Source organism: Dipodomys ordii, unplaced genomic scaffold (assembly GCF_000151885.1).
Source record: "Dipodomys ordii isolate 6190 unplaced genomic scaffold, Dord_2.0 Scaffold49, whole genome shotgun sequence".
NCBI classification, from domain to species: domain Eukaryota; kingdom Metazoa; phylum Chordata; class Mammalia; order Rodentia; family Heteromyidae; genus Dipodomys; species Dipodomys ordii.
Genome location: NW_012267265.1, coordinates 3,454,733 through 3,475,007, shown reverse-complemented (window position 1 = coordinate 3,475,007; position 20,275 = coordinate 3,454,733). Strand labels below are relative to the sequence as shown.

General features: G+C 37.7%; 1 protein-coding gene across 3 annotated transcripts in view; it reads left to right on the top strand.

Annotated features, from left to right (window-relative positions):
• Nucleotides 1-19,416, top strand: part of Rassf6 (Ras association (RalGDS/AF-6) domain family member 6) — a 40,771-nt gene extending 21,355 nt beyond the window's left edge. For 2 of the 3 annotated variants that reach the window (XM_013020256.1, XM_013020257.1), the window contains exons 3-11: nt 1,524-1,602; nt 3,860-4,002; nt 7,973-8,070; nt 10,293-10,477; nt 13,636-13,737; nt 14,022-14,073; nt 14,691-14,809; nt 14,910-15,007; nt 15,106-15,976. In XM_013020256.1, coding sequence (XP_012875710.1) covers nt 1,524-1,602; nt 3,860-4,002; nt 7,973-8,070; nt 10,293-10,477; nt 13,636-13,737; nt 14,022-14,073; nt 14,691-14,809; nt 14,910-15,007; nt 15,106-15,181 — 952 coding nt within the window. In that variant the 3' untranslated portion in view covers nt 15,182-15,976. Of the gene's footprint in view, nt 1-1,523; nt 1,603-3,859; nt 4,003-7,972; nt 8,071-10,292; nt 10,478-13,635; nt 13,738-14,021; nt 14,074-14,690; nt 14,810-14,909; nt 15,008-15,105; nt 15,977-16,292 lie in introns of those variants that run through there. The other variant, XR_001175208.1, reaches the window with a different exon arrangement.
• The last annotated feature ends 859 nt before the right edge of the window (nt 19,417-20,275 follow it).

Here is a 20,275-nt window from a genome sequence, read left to right as displayed (position 1 = left end):
GATGTCGTAGGGGTAGGGGAAGAAAACAGGATCTGAAAGATTGGGAGAATGCACTTTTAGATTCAGTGCTCAAGAAAAACTTCTTGAAACTAGGCTCACCTGGTAGTACACCCCCATAGTACCAACACACACTTTGGAGGCTGAGGCTAGAGGATTATTTGAGACCAACCTGCAGTACATAGCAAGTTTCAGGCCACCTTGAGTGACACAAGTCAACAAAACAAACCACGACAGCCATAATAAAAACTAAAGAAAGTCTCTGAGAAGGTGGTTTCAATGAAATAAATGCAGTGAATCACCTGGCAGGTGATGATGAGGGAGCGGTCAGGAAGTTCAAGGGTGAGTGTGTTCCAGGAATGCTCAAGGCATGTCATGGAGGCCAAAGGCTGAAGGTAGTAAGGGAAGGACAGACATAGAGAAGGAGATGTGATAGAAGACCAGCCTTTGAAGTCATTGTAAGAACGTTGGATTTTATTCCAAATAATGGGAAGACATTCAAAAGTTTTGACAAACAGGAAAGTGATTTTTAAGGTTTACATTAAAAGAGTTTCTATGCTGGGCATTGGTGGCTCATGCCTGTAATCCTAGCTACTCAGGAGGCTGAGATCTGAGGATCGCAGTTCAAAGCCAGCCTGGGCAGGAAAGTCCGTGAGACTCTTATCTCCAATTAACCACCAGAAAACTGGAAGTGGTGCTGTGGCTCAAGTGGTAGAGCGCTCGCCTTGAGCTGAAGAGCTCAGGGACAGCGCCCAGGCCCAGAGTTCAAGCCCCACAACTGACCAAAGAAAACAAATTTCTAGTGTAAAGAATACACCACATATTCTTGGGATGTCTTTGTAATAATCCAGATGGGTAAAAATAACATCTTCACATGTCTGGACACAGAAGAAAGGATAGAGGTGTGGCAGGAACCAGTGCTCCTCTGCCAGAACCCACAAAGGGAAACATACTTCAGGAGCAGCGCCATCCCCTACCACCATTCCCTAACTGCTGGAACCCCAGTAGGAAGCACTGTTAATACAAAATAGGTGCTCCCGTCCTTTCCAAGGCTGGCACTATACCACTTGAGCCACAGCTTCACTTCTGGCTTTTTGCTGGTTAATTGGACCTATGAATCTCGGGGATTTTTCTGCTGAGGCTAGAATCACAAATCTTCGAATCACCATCTTCAGATGTCAGCCTCCTTATGTAGCTATGATTATGGTCTGAGCCACCAGTGCCTGGAGACAAAGGTGGTGCTTCATTTAGATTGGTGAAATGTGCTAAAACAACAAAACCCAGGAACCCAAATTTGCTTAATGGCTGCCTCTTAAGACTACATACACTCTTACCCTGAGTTATCTTACCTTCTCTGGTTATAATTGGCATCTTCAATATTTGTCAATGTCCTAAAAATACTTCAATTTTTAACACCCTATCATACTTTTATGAAATGAAAGCATTTTTGCCTTTTACTGTTAAAAAGGCTCAGAGTGATTATAACTGGATGTGATTCTTTGTTTCTTGTTTTGTTTTTGTTTTAGGGAACAACTCAATACTTTATTGAAGACCTACAACATTTTCTATGAGAACCAGAAAAATCTGCATATTTTATATGGACAGGTAAGCTCCTGCAACAGTTTGATTCTTAGGAAAAAATTCTATAAAAATAGGAAAGAGTGAGGGCGAGTTAAAGTGTACAATTTAGTAACACGTGCTTAATCTTTAACTTAATTCTGTTTTTTTTTTTATCATTAGGCAATATCAGTCCTAGAATCTTCTGTGACTTCCTAAGCACTTTTGGGATAGAAAAGCATTTTTAAATAATTTTAATGTTTCTTTCTATTTTAAAGATACAACTTTTATCTATTAATGAAAAAAATGTCTTGAACAGTAATTTCACCAGAAATCTATCATAGTACTTTCTCATGAATACTCCCTAATGTGTATAGGAACATTTTTTTGTAATGGAGAAAATGTGAACATGATGTTAAATCTCTACCAATGAAGGATTAGTCAAACAAATTTTGTCACACCAAATTTCATTTGCTTGAAAATGAAACAAGTTAGATTCCAGTAATTGTTTTCTGTATCACAATGATAGCACATTTCAAAATGTTAAAGAAATAGTTCAGGAAAGTCCTGAAGTTGGAAAAATATTTTTAAGGGTGCAGTTGGCAATCTCCTGTCAAATTAAACTTAGATTTCCTTTCCTGATCTTGTCCTTTTCTCTGATTTTAATTGAATGGTTTTTTGCAACCTGCCCCTCCACTTAGTCTCATATTCTAATGGGCCTCACTTTACATATTTACAATAACTTTCTGGCCCCAGGAAACTTTAGGCTTTTGTCCTCTTGATTTAAATCTTCAAGTTTGAAGGCACATATGGCATTTGACCACCATGATTTAGCTTAAATCTACAATTTGGAAAGAAAAGTTACATAGCATTTTAGCCTTTACTCCAAAGCTTACTTTAGAGGTTTAGTTGAATGACTTCAGAAACTTCATAACATGCTATAGGAGCTAATTAATCTCTAGATAAAGAAATGTGCCTAATTTTAAAAACACTTAAGGCTTATCAGCCAAAGACATAATGAACAATAATGTTCTTATTGGATGTCAGGTCATATGAACTAAGAATTATTGCAATGTAAGCTTATAAGAAGAGGAAGCCCAGGCTGAAAGGTGGTCAGCAACCTTCCCAAGACCACTCAGCTAGGAAGTGGAGCAGCCAGGTATTCAACACAAAGCAGTTTTATTCTAGAGTTTTCAGTTTTCATGTGTATTTTCAAAGAAGCAAAGAGTCAGTGTTGTTAAAGTCAGATTAATAGTTAATGGGTTTTGTGTCATTGGATGATGGTTTGTGGCTTTGCTTTGTTTTATACATATATATGTATATATATGTATGAAATCATATATAGTTATATTTAACAAAATAGTTATAGATAACAAAAGTACACTAATTTAACAATAAGTTATTTACATATATAAAAGAAAACAAGCCGGCTGCCGGTGGATCACACCTGTAATCCTAGCTACTCAGGAGGCTGAGATCTGAGGATCACAGTTCAAAGCCAGCCCAGGCAAGAAAGTCCGTGAAACTCTTATCTCCAATAAACCACCAGAAAACCGGAAGTGGTGCTGTAGCTCAGGTTGTAGAGCGCTAGCCTTGAGCTGAAGAGCTGAGGGACAGTGCCCAAGCCCAGAGTTCAAGCCCCACGACTGACAAAAAAAAAAAAAGAAATGAAAAGAAAACATAGATTGGAAAATAACTAATATGGGAATATATTTATCAATATATATTTAGATACCATATTTCATTTCATTTTTGTTTGTTGTATGATACAGTAGTTTCCTTTTGTTATACTATTTCTAACTTAAAATGAATTCTTCAAATGCTATTGATTTTCACAAGTATCATTTGTATGTTGTGCACTTTATAGTATTTCCACATGCACTGTTTCCCTTCCTTAGCATAACTTTGTGAGTTTAGAGATGAGTGAGCAAATGCTAGAGATGAGGGACCGGAGGGCAAGCAATTCAAATGTCTAATTCAGTACGATGTTTAAATCTGTTTTAATTCTGAATTAAACAGAATCAAAACATTCAAATCCCACTTAATCCCCAACCATTTTAGAAAGTAGTTTAACATATTACACTCTCTAATGGATATGCTGTTGCTATTCTGACTTACTTTGCTGTATATAGCAATCATATTTTAAAAATAGAACCATAAAAAATTGAAAATCCACACAATCCTCTCTGAAAATTTTGTGAACCCCATTAAGATTTCTTGTGTCCTAACTTGCTCATCTTCAATAAAGCATTTGCCTTCTATAAATAATACAAAAAATTGTGGGAATTATTGGTTTCTTCCTTAGACTGAAGACGGGGATGTCATTGTTGAAGGAATGCTAGACATTTCCTGGGGCATCAAACGGCCCATACAGCTGAAAATACAGGATGACAAGCAAATCTCTTGTTTTACTATGTCAAAGCCACCAGATGCCTTTTCCAGCAATGGGTAAGCTATCCTTCATGATTTTAAGTTCACACGTGGTCTATCACTTTGGAGAGCTTAGGCCTCCACATAAAGCTCAGCCTCCTATGATGCCACAGTAACTCCATGAATTCAGAGTTCAGAAACCAGGGCTCTGTGAGGTACGTTTAGGTCTGGATGTAGGATCCTTAGCTACCACGAGCGAAAACCAAACTGGACCTTCATACCATGGGCTCCGGAGTCTGTGCTTTTCAGACCCTCTGCTGTTTAGCTTTCTCCTTGAAACGTACATTACTTCTTTAACAAGGCAAAATGTAAAGGCGGAAGATTTGGTTAGCCCTGACCTGATTTTCAAAATGCTGGGGATAAAATTTTAACTTTTACTCTCCTTGGAACAAAGGATTCTCTCCGCTTTCTTTATGTATTTAGTCAGTACTAGGGCTTGAACTCAGGGCCAGGGTGCTCTCAGATTTTTTTGCTTAAGGTTCTACCACTTGATCATCTAAGGAGTAGCACTTAAAGGAGTGATTAAACTCAACGTAAAAAAAATACAACTGCCTAAGAATTCACCAAATTAGCTCTCATACTTCATATTACCTAAGAATTCAGGGCCAATTTCCTTTGAGAAGCCAGCTCCTTTTATTTTAGCTTTTGATTCATGGAAACTTAGTAAAGTATGGTGTCTTTTAGATATCAAGGAGATGTCAAACCATCATTATTTTATTTATCTTTTCCTGGTATTGGGACTTGATTCTTGGGACCTCTTGTTTTCATTCACTTTTTTTTTCCTTTTTTTCTTTTTGCCCATGGCTGGTGCTCTGACACTTAAGACACACTTCCAGTTGATTTGTCTGCCCAAGCTGTAAGGCTGGCTTTGAACTTTGATCCTCAGGTATCAGCCTCCTGAATAACTAGGATTATAGGTATGAACCACCAATGCCCAATTCTCATTACTTTAATGGCTACCACAAGATCTATTTTGATTTCTTAAATTCAAAAAATTGTCTCCAGCAATCCTGAAAATTTGTATGAGTTTCAAGACAAGATAATTTTGATGTCCCCTCATGTAGTGCAGTGGATTATAAAATAATAGCCTAATGGCACACATGGTATAGAAATGGTTTACATTTTTCATGTTTATCAGAACGTTGCCAAGAAGTAAGCCATTGGAAATTAAGTAGAAAAATGACCTCTGCTTCCTCCTTGTCACAGTGACAAGACTTACTAGGTTGCAAGAAGGACACTCTTGCAGTGTCTCAAGCTTTTAAATGGGGAGCCAAGAATTCACAGGAAAATACCCCACTCTTCACACACTCCCACACAAGAGCAAGGTAGCATTTGGTTCTTGGTAAGAGCTAAGTGAATATCAGGCAGGAAGGAGCACTATAATCTGGAATGGCTTTTCCTTGGCTTCTGGTTCTCTAATGGAGTACACTGCCAAACTTAGGTACTATTCTGTGTCACTCTCATTCTGCTCATCTCCCTTCAAGTGACTCAATGAAATTGTGTAAAGGGATTGACTACAGTCTAAAATCTTTCCTCAGTCTAAAATCTGTTGTATGTTTCTTTTCCTACATTGACAGCTGTGGACAGGAATTATCATCTCTGCTCTTGGGCAAGCACAGAATGTAATATCTCTAGTCGGTGAACATTCAGTAACAGATGGGGATGTTGCATACTTGTCATGCTAGTTTGTCTTAATTATGTGAGAAACTAGTCATATAGAGGAAGTATCTGCTGAATGAGAATGATAGACACTTCAAAGTAAATCACTTGGTTTGAGTTTTGACCCCTTGTGATTTATAAAATTATTTTGTGGGTGGTAGGTACTTTGATCTCTATATTTGGCTAAGTGTTCTTGGAAATTTTTATTAAAAAATAATAGCTTTTGAGGTTATTTTTGCTTGCATTATTTCATGGAAATATCTACCAACAATCAACATTTGCATATTTGGGGTAAGCCATGGCAAAATGAGGTAAAGAGTTGAAACTGGACAGGTGTGCATTTGAATAACATCAACCATGTTTTATTTGGCTTTGTTTTTCCTTACAGTTTGACTATGAAAGTGACTGTATTCTATTTGTTTATCAAATGTCTATGTCCATTATATTTTACATCCTATTTAGAGATTAAATTTGCAAATGATCTACATCCTGAAGTTTGGTCAGAGCAACACACACAGTCCCGTAGTTGGGCAAATTAAACTTCACTGTACTTGATAGTACAGTTCCTCTCTTGAAAACTCTACCTAACTGCCCTTAGACTTAGTCATTTGTATGGCTGTACAGAGTCCCAGAGTTGTAATTTTCTTTAGCTGTAGATGGTAGGGAGATAAAAAGGCCAAATACTGAGTGTATTCAGCCATGACTGAGCCACATGTTTGCGTGTTAGTACTAAACTGTACCAGGTAATGCGAGAGACAGCTGTCAAGCTTGTCACTCATCAAGATTTTATGCTGTCCATCAGTCACCTGGCATTTGTGGTAATTCTTATTTCACCCATATGAAACATTATCAAGCTGTTTTGTCTGATTAGTTTCTGTTTTTCATTGGCCTTGTCTTTTTCTATTTCGAACCCTCTTTCTGCTAATTAAATCTGGCCTAATCTGATTACTAGTCTGCTATACATTGCAAGAAATACATCATTTTATACAAAATAAGAATTATTAGATTATTAGTTGGGATCTGAGGCATTCTGCTTTGATTTGCTATTAAATTATTTACGTTATTACATCATTCTTTGTTTAAGTTACTACATATGTTATTGAACTATGAAATTTATTTGGCTTGCGATTCTGAATAGTAGAGCTTGTTGGAATTTTTTTTAAGAAATATGTTAGATCATGTGATTTACTTCCTTCAACTGTTGTCATTATCAAACAATAGACTAGCTATAGAAAACCTCAGAAGAATTCAAATATTGAGAGAAAGATTGTTTATTTTCATCTTTACTTACCACTAATATTAATGCTTTTTTTCTACCAGTAATATCTGATAGCGTTAATATCAAAATTTCCCTAGAAGTAAATATTTTAGGACACAATACAATAGATTTTATGGAAGAGACACTGGGACTAAGACTATTCCCCAAAAATAATGGTGACCCTTTATCAAAGAGGTCCAAGAATGCCTTGGATCACCTGACTAATTATAAAATAAATACAGTTGAATATTGGCAATGATGATGATGAAGTTGTCAGTGACAATGAGGATAATTATGATGATATTTTTGGATACATGTCAAGTACTATTTAGGGCACTGTTTCAAAAATTTATTCAAATACATTCATTTAATCCTTTCAATAATATTATTCTACCTCATATTACTGTGATTCTCCTGTTGTTGATGAGGGCAGAAAAGGTTAACTGTTTACAGACAGATTAAATAAAATAAAAATGTTAGCCTGCTAAAATAATGTTTTATTCAACCTGGGAATTATAAAGCTTTGAACATTAATTATGTTAAAACATAAAGTCATAACTTTCTAGTAAAATGGTTTGTGCATTTTCTTCTTTTGTAAATTTTTGTCTCATAGTAGTCAAGACCTTAAAGATAGTTTTATATTTTATTACTTTAGAGCAACTTTACATAATAATACTTTACTACAGTAGATTTTCAGTATATGTTGGTGGAATAAATGCTTTCTACACTCTCAGCAACTTTGTGAGATTTCTTAATAACAATGGATTCTATTAATCTCTACCGATTCTATTTGCATATATTTTCACTGTGTCTGTACAAAGTAGGTTCCAGAACATAACTGAATTATTTTGCTAATATGCCAAATATGCTTCAATAAAAAGTATGGATGTAGTTACAACACAGGGTGACCACTCTGGCAGGACTAATTTTGGTAATATCATAAAATTTTATAAGTTTAGCTTTTTTATCTACCATAGTGATCCACAACTTCTCAATTGCTATTGTGAATCTGAAAATGATCATAGGCCTCAGTGCAAATTGACCTCACTTGAAAGGTTCATTACTTTTTAGGAGAATGACACGCTGGGGAGAATTTGATGACCTATATCACATTAGTGAGCTGGACAAGACTCAGATTCCTGTGTCTGAAATGAAGAATTCCCTTGAAGGTCAGTATCAAACTCTTATTAATATGGAGACTTATTTTTTTAATCAATGTGAAATATGACTACTAAATGTTTGCCTCCTATATACAGTGATTCAAGAAACTCCTGTTGTATTTGCATACTTCCTAAAATCTTTCCAAAGAGCAGAGGAACTTAAGTCTTTACAGTGCTTGTGTAATCATTAACCATCTTACTTTGCTACTTAAAAGTATGTTGGTTTTAAGCCAGTCACTTTGCTTCATCCCATTACATAGAGATAATTATTTGAATAAAGTTTGTGTTCATAAAATTGTCCAATATTGCCGGGCGCTGGTGGCTCACGCCTGTAATCCTAGCTACTCAGGAGGCTGAGATCTGAGGATCGTGGTTCAAAGCCAGCCAGGGCAGGAGAGACCATGAGACTCCTATCTCCAATAAACCACCAGAAAACTGGAAGTGGTGCTGTGGTTCAAGTGGTAGAGTGCTTGCCTTGAGCTGAAGAGCTGAGGGACAGCGCCCAAGCCCAGAGTTCAAGCCCCACGACCGACCAAAAAAAAAAATTGTCCAATATTTACCCCAGTGATCAGGAATCATGTAAGATTATCTTTTGTTAAATCAAACCCTCAGGGGCTGGGAAGGTGGCTCAGTGGTAGAGCGCTTTGCCTTGCATGCTCAAAGCCCTGGGTTCGATTCCTCAGTACCACATAAGCAAAAAAGAAAAAAGCCGGAAGTGGCGCTGTGGCTCAAGTGGTAGAGTGCTAGCCTTGAGCTGAAGAGCTGAGGGACAGCGCCCAGGCCCAGAGTTCAGGCCCCATGACCGGACCCAAAAAAAAAAAAATTAAACCCTCAGACTTAATCGAACATCTTTATAGAAATTGATCATGAAGCTCCAGTGGCGCAATCGGTTAGCGCTCAGTACTTATAAGAAATTGATCATATTAGTTAATAATAACTTTTTAAAATGTAAACCTCATATGCAGAGCTCTGAGGCAAACTGTGATCTTGACATCTTGTTTTATATATAGATCTTTCCAATTATTCCTTGAGAATATCCATTTGATGCAAAGGAATTTAAATAGCTTAGCACCAAAGATAACATAAAACCCTATTTGTATGTAAATACCAGGGCAGAAAATAAAAATGAACTAGCTCCTGCCTGATGGTATTCTAATTACAATAAGAAATCATTTTAAATTCCCAAGTGAAAACTCAGGTAGGCCCATTTATGTAACAACAGGCTTAGTTGAGGAAATTAGAGAAGATGAATATTCTTCATTGTGGTAGGAATGCACGTAGCTACATCTTTTTCCATGTGGACATTCTGTGCACACAAAAGATGCCAGGACAGTCCAGCACTTTAGGATGATTGTGTAATCACACCTGACACTCTGAAAAGAACATAAAGTAGACCATCTCTAAGATGCATTCCTGGTAGGTACTAGTCCAAAGCATATTACTACTTTTGCTTTTATAAAAGCTAGAAACAAGCCAGGTGCTATTGGCTCACACCTGTAATCCTGTTGACTCAGGGGACTGGGATCATGATTCAGAGCCGCCAGGGCTAGAAAGTCCATGAGACTCTTATCTCCAAGATACCACCAGAAAACCGGAAGTGGTGCCAAGGTTTAAAGTGACAGAGTGCTAGCCTTGAGCAAAAGAGTTCAGGGACAGCACTCAGACTCTGAGTTCAAGGCCCATGACCCCCCAAAAGAAGTTAGAAACAAAAAATGTTAAGTCTCTATACCATTGAAATGCCTTCTCAAGAGTCCTTTTATAGTTCTGTAAAGAAACAAAGGCCCAATGGTCACCTTAGGAAAGATCCAGTAAACCTGGAACCAAATGAAACAAGGATCCAGACCTGATTCTCTCACATAAGCACAATGTTAAAATCAGTTTATTACTCAGTACTTTCCCCATACCTGTATGAGATCACATTGCTAAAATACCAAGTTACTTCCAGCTCCAACATTCTGAAACTTTATGTAACTTACTCCCCCTAGCAAATTAAAATCAAAAGAATGGTCCAATCCCTGATATGCAACCACTGTGGTCATATCCTTTGAGACAAAATTCACTGGCAGACAACATTTGGTAAGTAAATGTAGAGACACACCATAGACTATAAGGTTTTAAAACCACCAGGACATAGCAATATTCATAAACTGTATGACACCATACCAGTCTACTTAGAATGCAAGAAGAGAGGCAGCTGAATCACATGAGTTTATCATCTTTATTCTTCCTAGACTATTTATCTTGTCACAGCAGCACTTTGAAGCCATATACAGAAGAGGAACCAAGATCCCCTTTGTTATATAGAACCATGAGTGAAGCAGCCCTAGTGGGAAGAAGGACCAGGCTTCCAATGATGGACAGAAAAGACAGACAGAACCAGAGGGCCTCCATTAACGGACACTTCTATAACCATGAAGTGAGTTACCATTCCATTCCTGTGGCTTAGAGGAATGTCATCTGCTGTACTAATGATACCACTCAATTCAGCTTACAATTAAAAACAGTAATAACAACAACAACAACAATAATAATGTTATTAACATGCCTGACACTTATCGGTGACTCCTGATACGCTGGGTAGTAAGCCATGTTTAAAATAGGTTTGTTAAATTTTTTTCTTCTGAAAGGGATTCTAATTATATAGTCCATACTAGCTTGAAACTTGCTATCCAGCCTAGGCTGGCTTTGAACCCATAGCCCTTCGACTCTCAGCCCTGCATGCCTTACTTTCAATGGGATTATTAGTTGCAGTACTACAGTTTGAAATCAGGATGTTATGCTTGCTGAGCAAGTACTCTATCACGGGAGCCATGACCTCAGCCCTTTCATTTACTTTTCAGACAGGGTCTTACATTTTTTGCCCAGATCACCCTCAAACTAATGATCCTCCTGCCGCAGCCTCCCATGTAACTTGGATTACATCATGCCTAGCCCCTAGAATTTTAATGAATGATTGCACAAATCACTACAAACTATCTATGAGTTGATTACTCATTATTTTTCTCTTTTTTAATATCTGATTTGAGGTTCATAGAAGTTCAGCAATTTTTCTTAGATCACAATGCATTTCAGCAGTAATCCTGCACTTGAACCCAGATTCGTCTGATGCCAGAACCCAAATGATTAACAAGTGTGATGAATAAGCTCCACCGATCACTGAGCCAAGGAGTCAACTTATGCACATGGGTACCATGATTTTGGAGCCCAGCAGGAATAAATTTCCCTTCACAATTCTTTTTCCAAACTAGATTGTTTTTTTCTAGTTGAAGAATCTCCTCTTGGATCCTGGAGGATAATATGCAGTACCATTGACAGTCCTCCTAGATACTCAGCCATCAATGAGCCTGGCTGCTGTTTGTCTTCAGAAATGATGCTCTATATCATCATTTGTGGGCTGGTTCGTTTTCAAGAAGGAAAAGCACACACTGCTCCAAATGAGTGGCTTCTGAATGGATCATTGGTTCTGAGAAAGAAATTGGCCACCCAGCACTCCTGACCACCTGATTTACATTCTTGCTGAGCACAATCACAAAGTCACTCCACCTCCTACTTGACAAGGCTGTACCTGGGTTTAGAAGAAATGAGCTGAGCGAAGCACTGAGCACTGTTCCCAGCACATAGGAAAAAACGTCAGTTTACTTTAGCTATCAGGTGTCAATTCAAAGCAATCAAGTGAGATTTCAGATATTCCACATTAATGTCTCCCACTGTTTTGGGGTTTTTTGTTTGTTTGTTTGTTCTGTCAGTCATGGGGCTTGTACTCTAGGCCTGGACACTGTCCCTCAGCTCTTCAGCTCAAGGCTAGTGCTCTACCACGTGAGCCACAGCGCCACTTCCATTTTTCTGAGTGGTTTGTTGGAGATAAGAGTCTCATGGGCTTTCCTGCCTGGGTTGGCTTTGAACCACAATCCTCAGATCTCAGCCTCCTGAGTAGCTAGGATTACAGTGATGAGCTACCAGCACTTGGCTTCCCACTGTAATTTTACAGCTACAAAAACAAAACAAAAAACAAAAATGAACACATTCTATCAGTGAGTAGTGGACATCTAAGAATTTCAGTTTATAGGTTTCTAAAGTTGATGAGCTTTATAAAATGCATTTTAATCATGAAGTACAAATATTATCAAAATATGGATAATACCCATATCAAAGGTTCAGATTGTGATTTCTTGGGCTAAGTTTTGATCAGTGTAACTCCACCTGGGAGATATTTCTATCCACGCGGCAACTGTGATTTCATAATCATATCTGTTGTGAGTTGTGGCCAGCACAATGAATAGAAACCATGTAATTTTAAATTATAATTCTGAAAACATGGTTTCAAATCCATTGCATATTGGCATTTTAGAAGTTTTCTTGACAACTCCTGGCTCTTCTCTGTTATCTAATAAACAAAGTCCAGGAAGGCTGAAGCTGCTGAGTTGATAGAGCTGTAGTCAGTTCACATTAGAATCCAGATCTTCTGAACTCTAATCTAGCATTGCTCTTATTCTCCATGACATGTATTTATATAAACAGCATCAAACACATGCTCAGCATACCTCACCTCCTCTCAGTGCAGGATGAACATTAGACTTCTCAGGGCTGCAGAAACCCATTTGGATCAGAGTAATGCATCCATGTCTAAAAGGTCAACAAATACTGTATTTTCTCACACTGACAGCTTTGTCCCAGACTCCTCTGTATGTCTTCCCAAGAAACTTGTTCACATATCCAGAGTTTATACCCTCACAAATGCTATATGCACATATATCTTTATGTATGTATAGAAAGAGAGGAACTATACATATTTATAAGTACATATTTATATGCACACATACATGTGTATGTGTGCATATACATACATATAAGTATGCAAGATATATGTGTGTGTATATGTAAATTGCACATAAATGAGATATATATATATATACATATATATACAGAGAGAGAGACACAGAGAGAGAGAGAGAGAAATATGAGAGATGCTTGTTTACTGGTCTTCCTGCTTAGGATTCATCTAACATTCCAGTGAACCACCCCAAAGCTAACCATCTCCATATCTGGACCTTTCACATTTCCATTGAGTATTGGAGCACTTGGAGATTTCATATATGAATGAAACCCAAGGAAGCAAGTCTTTCATATCCTTAAATATCCATCTCCTGGCATTCTTACTTTCTGCTACTTAAGTAATCTTTGGCCTCTTTTTTTTGCTCAGGCACATATACCATTGTTTTTTCTCCAAAATGAGTGTCATATGATATACCACTAATTAGCACCCTCTGAGTCTCCACCGGATATTGTCTCATTTTTTTTTAATTTAAATGCATAACATTTATTTCATACGATTTACCATTCATTTTGCTTACTTAGTATGAGAATTAAGCTAGATAATATTTATAAAGAATCTCCAGTTTTGTTTTATATATATATATATACATATATATTAATGATTTGCGTTTAATGAGGATTCTTTGATTTTTTTGGAATAATACATTCACTTTCAGGAATTATAAATCCTGTTGTCGTCATGTTGAAGATATTGATTATCATTCATTGACTGTAACTTTACATGCCCTTTTCTTTCTCTAGACGTCAATTTTCACCCCAGCCTTTGGATCAGAAACAAAGGTCAGGATCAACAGTAGCATGAGAACTGAAGAAGTAATAAAGCAGCTCCTACAAAAATTTAAGGTAATCTTCATCACTAAAGAGAACTATAAATGTCTTTAATGGTATTTAACAGCAGCCACATGAATAAGCCCTTCTGAAAAAAGAACTAGGGGCTGATAAATCCAGCTATGCCTGAGACACCACACGGTTCCCGTGGCGGGGGCGGGGGGGAGTAACAAAGAAAATTTCTGTTTCTACAAGTTAAAGGGGGAAGTGAAGACAGAGGTACATGATTCGGGCCTGACCAGCTTAGAAAACATCATCTGCAAACCAGCAATCATGTTGTTCGTTCTTTCCATTGACAGATTGAGAACAGTCCTCAAGATTTTGCTCTTTACATTATTTTTGCAACAGGAGGTAAGAAAGCTTGATCACTCTGTGTCCCTAAATCCAGTGTGTTCATTTCTGCCCATGAAGAAGACAGAAGATCCATTTACTTCATTCTATCAAAAAAATGTAATTTTTTTTGTTTCTTTGTATGTTTCTCCCCCTCGGGTTAACTCCTGTTTCCACTGTATTTGATACTGGTGCCCTGCATCTTGTATATACACTTCTCTAATTCAGGGAGGGGAAGGGAAAAAACAAAATGCTTAAATAGGGATACAGGTTGACCCATTGTAACAATGAGATGTACAACACACTGTGTTGAAAACAAACTTTACAACTTTGGCGGGGGTAGGAGGTTAGGGGTGTAGCTGTAGAGGTGGGAAAGGAGGAATGATGGGGGAAAAAAAAGGAAGAGGCAACAATGCTCAATAGGAAATGTACTCATTACCGTGTGCAGCATTTTTACAACAAAAAATGTACAAAACATTTTAAAAAGTAGGAAGGTTAGGAGAAAGGGAAAGTTGGTTTTTGTGGGGGTTTTTTTGGGGGGGGTTGGGGAGAAGGCTGCTGGGTATCAAACCCAGAATCTTCCTTCTTATTTCTCTAGGATGCAATTTCTTACGTAGTTGATTTTCATTTATTTGTAGAGCAGAGACGGCTAAAGAAGACAGATATTCCACTCTTACAGAGACTCCTACAAGGGCCTTCCAAAAACAATGCTCGTCTTTTCCTCATGGACAAAGATGCAGAAGAAATCAGCAGTGATGTACGGCCAGATTCACCCTCCATCTGTCTTTGCGTTTTCCCTCATGGCTCAGCCTTCTCACATCAATGCTCTGCTTTTCTGTTTATTTTCTCTTCCTCAGGTGGCTCAGTACATTAACTTCCATTTTTCTCTCTTGGAATCCATTCTTCAAAGACTAAAGGAAGAAGAGAAAAGAGAGATTCAAAGGACAATTATGAAGTAAGTTGAGAGTATCTCCTTGTGTAAAGTAGACCTTTAATAAGTTCAATGTACAAAGCATGTCCAGTGTTTAATATTTTTCCTCTTCTTATTTTCAGATTCAATACTGAAAAAGCCATTATACTGAGATGTCTACAAAGTAAACAGATAGTAAAAACAGAGACAACGGTCTAGTAGAGCAAGTCTCTAGGGCTAAAATACTTCAACAGATGCATTTGATGAACTTATCAAGTCTGTACTTGCATTGGAATATGCACTAGCCTTGAATCTAATCTGTAGGAACTGAGTGCCAGAAAAGCTGCATCTCTCTGAAGTAAGGGGACTACCTAGCGTTCACAGCTGGACTAAAATGAGATTGGTGGAGTTTCAGTAACGGAAGTAAGTAAGCTTGGATACTGTGTATTCCAAATGTCTCTTACAGTAAAAATGGGTAGCAATCTTGAATTCTGGTATGTAGCAATCTTGAATTCTGGTATCATTCGGTTTTAAATTTCCTCTAAAAAGAATTTAAGATAACCAAATATCAACAGACTCATAAATGATTGGAAGGAAAACTTCTAGCTCTGAAATAAATGGGAAGCACATTCTTAAACCATCAAGCATCTTATACAGATGGTGTCTCACACCTCCTTAGACCTATTGGCATTTCCAACATAAGAATTAGAAATATATTTAAATAAATATATGACTTTTGACTTTTGGTAATGTCTGAGCTACCTGCCCTTAAGGAGGGAAAACATTTTGGACTCTTAAGAAATCCAAATTCTAAAGTTACTGGATCACACCAATAACCGTAGATACTTGGGAGGTCAATCTAGAGAGTACAGTTCAAAAGACCCCTTCTCCACTGAGGGCTAGGTGTGATAGGATACGCCTATTATTCTAGCTACATGAGGAAACCTAAAATAGGGAGATCATGGCCAGGCACACAAGTAGGTAGAAAGCAGTATCCTATCTCAAAAATAACGCAACACCAGCACTAGTGACATATGCCTGTAATCCTAGCTGCTCAAGAGGCTGACATCTGAGGATCACGGTTCAAAGCCAGCCCAGGCAGGAAAATCCCTTAGTCTCTTATCTCTAATTAACCACCAGAAAACTGGAAGTAGTACAATGGCTCAACGTGCTAGAGCACTAGTTCAAATTGAGGTACTGCAAAAAAATAGGAAGAAAGAAAGGTTAGTGGAATTCATTTTCTCTATTTTTGCAAACAAATATAATGCAGAGATTCAATGCACTGCACTGGTTAAAAGCAGACTTAGTCATGGATACTTGTTTGTTGCAGAAGGATTATGGTGGATAAAATAAAGTTATTGTCACCGTGCCAGGCAGGATGTGCGGCCCTGGGTCCTCTCTGCACCCTTGTTGTTCTGCAAGGTATTCCCAAGTCTGTTAAATCCATTTGGACAAAACACTGTGCAATTGTATTTATGAACTCTGTACTAAAATGGAGTTTGGTGTAACTTTCTTCCGTTCCCTGTGCTGCTTCTATTTGCGTTTTTCTTCAGTTTGTATGAAGTTGTTGGATCACATGACCTGAAAGAAGGAAGGAATAACTGCAGATGTAATAAACCTAGCTAAAAGATTAGCTATCAATATTAAAAATGTGAAACATTTTTAAGATAAAAATCTTACTTCTCCATATCATGAAAAGGTGAACTTTGACCTTTGTAGTCCTCAGAGATCTCTCACTGAGTAAAACACAGACTTGCATCTTTATCCTTCTCCTACTGAAGAATAAGAAAATCAGTTCATCTTATTAAAATAAGGCAAGTGTGATCATTAAAGCTCGGAGTACTTATAAAAATTATAAGCGAGTATCAAATGTCTTCCATAAACATAACAATAGATGAATCTTACTTTGTAAGTGTGTAAGGAATGTACCAAGGCTTCACTGTGAAAAAAAGGAGAGCTGGTGTGCAAAAAATACACATTAGAGAAAATGCACATAATTTCTACGTATATGAAAGAATTGTCTCAATAGTGGTTAAAACCTTGTAACTGGCTTTACTAATCTGTGTTCCATGAGTAATCAGAAACAGTGGAGTAATTTAACGTGAGAAAGCAGTATGTGTTATATTATTAAGTTTTATTAGGACAGCAACAGTGAGATGGAAGTAGAAGCCTCCTAAAGCTAAAGGAGACCCTTAAAAGCAAGAAACAAGAAATGAGGGTTTCCGAATTGCAGGGGAAGGTGAATCTGCAGCCCAATGGATGACAGTTCTCGGGCTACCCAGGCCACTGTGGTTCCCCACTTGTCAAACATACTCTGGAAAGTGGATGAGGGAGGCAGGCTTTTCTACAGACGGGCACAAAGCAGAGAGGGATAGAACCTTATCTTCATTCAGAGGCTGTTGGACTTGGTGCTGAAGAGGCTTCTTCTGTAAGAGTCTGTTTCATGTGGTCTGGGGCACATTCAGAGCTGCACAGGATTAAGGACAGGGCACAGGCTTCGCTAGAAGGCCAGCATTCTGTGTGAGTGTGCAGTGAGACAAGATAAACTACAAGGATAGCAGCGATTTGAGCTAAAGGACTGGCAGGCACTGGGCTCTAATTTGTACCACCACTGCCCAAATCGAAAGCTGAAGAGGCAAGTGGGAGAGTGAATGCTGGAAAAAGCTGCTCCTGGCAGGAGCCTAGCACAGGAGAAACCAATCTAGGCAAAGTAGTGGAGGAAAAACAATCCCATCCACCAGGAGCCTGCCTGGCCAACCCATAGGTAGCAGAAGGGAGACATTGACTGCATGGATGGATCTCCAGCACCCTCTACTGGCACCAAATAGCATTGTGCAGACTGCTAAAGAAACAGCAGGCAACAAACACAGTTTAGAGTTGAGACAATAAATATTGTGTCATGTCAACACAACCAAACGTATATTAGAAATGATTAAAACAACAAATTACAAGAAGGCACCCTAACAACTGGTAAACCCAAATGGACATAATTTTTCTGCAAGATAAGTTAGTAGTAACCTTATTTTATATGATCTTATGAAAACATATTCTGCAGCTATTTATTATACCATTATTTATAGTCACAAAAGAAAGTAAACAGCCTAAAATATTCAAAATATAGAAGTGATTTAAAAAATCTACTCACAGAATGATATATTGTTTTTAAAATTATATATGTAAGATAATTGCAGAACTAAATTATCCTTATATATCTAAATAAAGAATATACACATATATACTAGAACATAATTTATTGTACATTAGACATATCTGTATTACGTACTTATACATCAATACACACTCACAAACCAAAAAGGAACTTTCCTATCTTCCCTAGAAATATGGAAGATTCATACTTTTTAAATATCTCTATATTTAGTAAATGTTATGTAATAATATATGTTGTTTTTAAATCAAGAAATAAAAAGTTGTGATTCAAAATTACCAACAAAAAGTAGCAAGTACATGCAAGAGCAGAATTCTAGATGCAAAGGAAAACAACAACATCATGGTTCAAATGTTCATTCACATCGCTTCTGTGAGATGTTGAATATATGTCCATAAAAACTTTGGTACTTTTCCTTTCAAAATATGGCACTTAATCTCTCTTACCTTTAGATGAGCTAGACTTGAGATGCCTTTTCATTGTATTATTAATTGAAAAGAAAGGATTACATGTTTAGGGGGTTCAGTGTGATCTATGTATACATTGCGGAACAAACAAATCAAGCTAACTAATATGTACCACCTCTCACCCTTATCGTTTCTTTATGATGCACATTTAAGTCTATTCCTTTAGCAATTAGTGACCTCTACTAAATAGAAAGGGCAAAAGGGAGAGCAAGTGGATTTGGAGATCAGATCACACAAGTTCCCATGGCTTCCTCCTTGCTGTCTGCTTGGGATCACTTCATTCAGGGGAAAACAGCCATCAAGGCCTGAGCAGCGCTGAGGAGAAGCCTCAACCATGAGGTATTGAGATCTTTTGCAAAAGCTATCCGGGGAACTGCGGCCTCCTGAAAACTGCTACATGAGCGGCCATCTTGGAAGTGAATCAGCTAGCCTTGGTCAAGTCTTTCGTGGCCCTAATAGCTTGACTGCAGCTTTCAGAAAGATTCTGAACTTCTCCTAAACCTCAGAAAGAGAAGAAACGCTGGCTTTGCTCTACTGTGCTATACTGTGTAACTTGTCCCACAGCAGTGGAGAACTAAGAACAATTTCTGAGGGGAAAAAAATGTGTTGACTTTAAAGTTCTTTTTGCATAATACAAGATCACAAACTTTCATCAGAAAAATACCATCCTTGATTTAAATGGTCTGGATATTTCATTACACTTACACATTGCTTAAAATTAAATTCTAAATAATATGGTTAGTAATGGTAGAAAACCATCACATTCACTTATATATGTCTTGTACTTCATATTATGCATCTGATGTGCTCAATAAAATTAATTGGATTAAGGAATTAATGAGTTAGTAAGTGTATAAGAGAATGAGTGAATAGTATACATTTAAAAACAGCAGTTATTAAGTGTTAGGCTGAGGTACATACACAAAGAATATGATACAATGTAGGGAGCCCGTATCCATTTGAACCCTCAATCATGTGCAATAAAATGTCAACATTTGATCAACAATGAGCATTATAATCCCCCGAAGAAAATATTTTTTTACAGATGTGAAGATAAGCCATCACAAGGTTAGGAGACTTGCAAAGGTCCTAAATAGAAGAAACAGGTAGGATTTGAACATAGGGCTCCAATATCCATGCTCTTAACACCCCTAGCATGGATTATAGGAAATTGCTTCCAGGACCTCGTCAGACATCAAGACATCCTCTACATGCTGTGTATGCGCATGTGTGTTTGCAGCTTAAACTCAGGGCCTGGGTACTGTCCCTCAGCCTTTTTTGCCCAAGGCTGGCTAGCACTCTACCCCCTGAACGATAGCTATACTTCTGGATTGTAGTGATTAATTGGAAACAAGAGTCACATAGACTTTCCTGCCCAGGCTAGCTTCTAACCGCAGATCCCTAGATCTCAGCCTCCTGAGTAGCTAGGATTATAGGCATGAGCACCATAGCCTTGTTTTGTTGTACAAAAAACTACTTGTTTTGTTGTACAAACGAAAATAAAATTTTTAAATCAGTCCAAATTATAAGCTCTTTGTTATTTATGACAGATTTTTTCTTCCTTCCCTTTTTGCTTTCTTTCCTCCTCCCTTCCTTCCTTCCTTCCTTCCTTCCTTCCTTCCTTCCTTCCTTCCTTCCTTCCTTCCTTCCTTCCTTCCTTCCTTTTTTTGTTCTATGGTT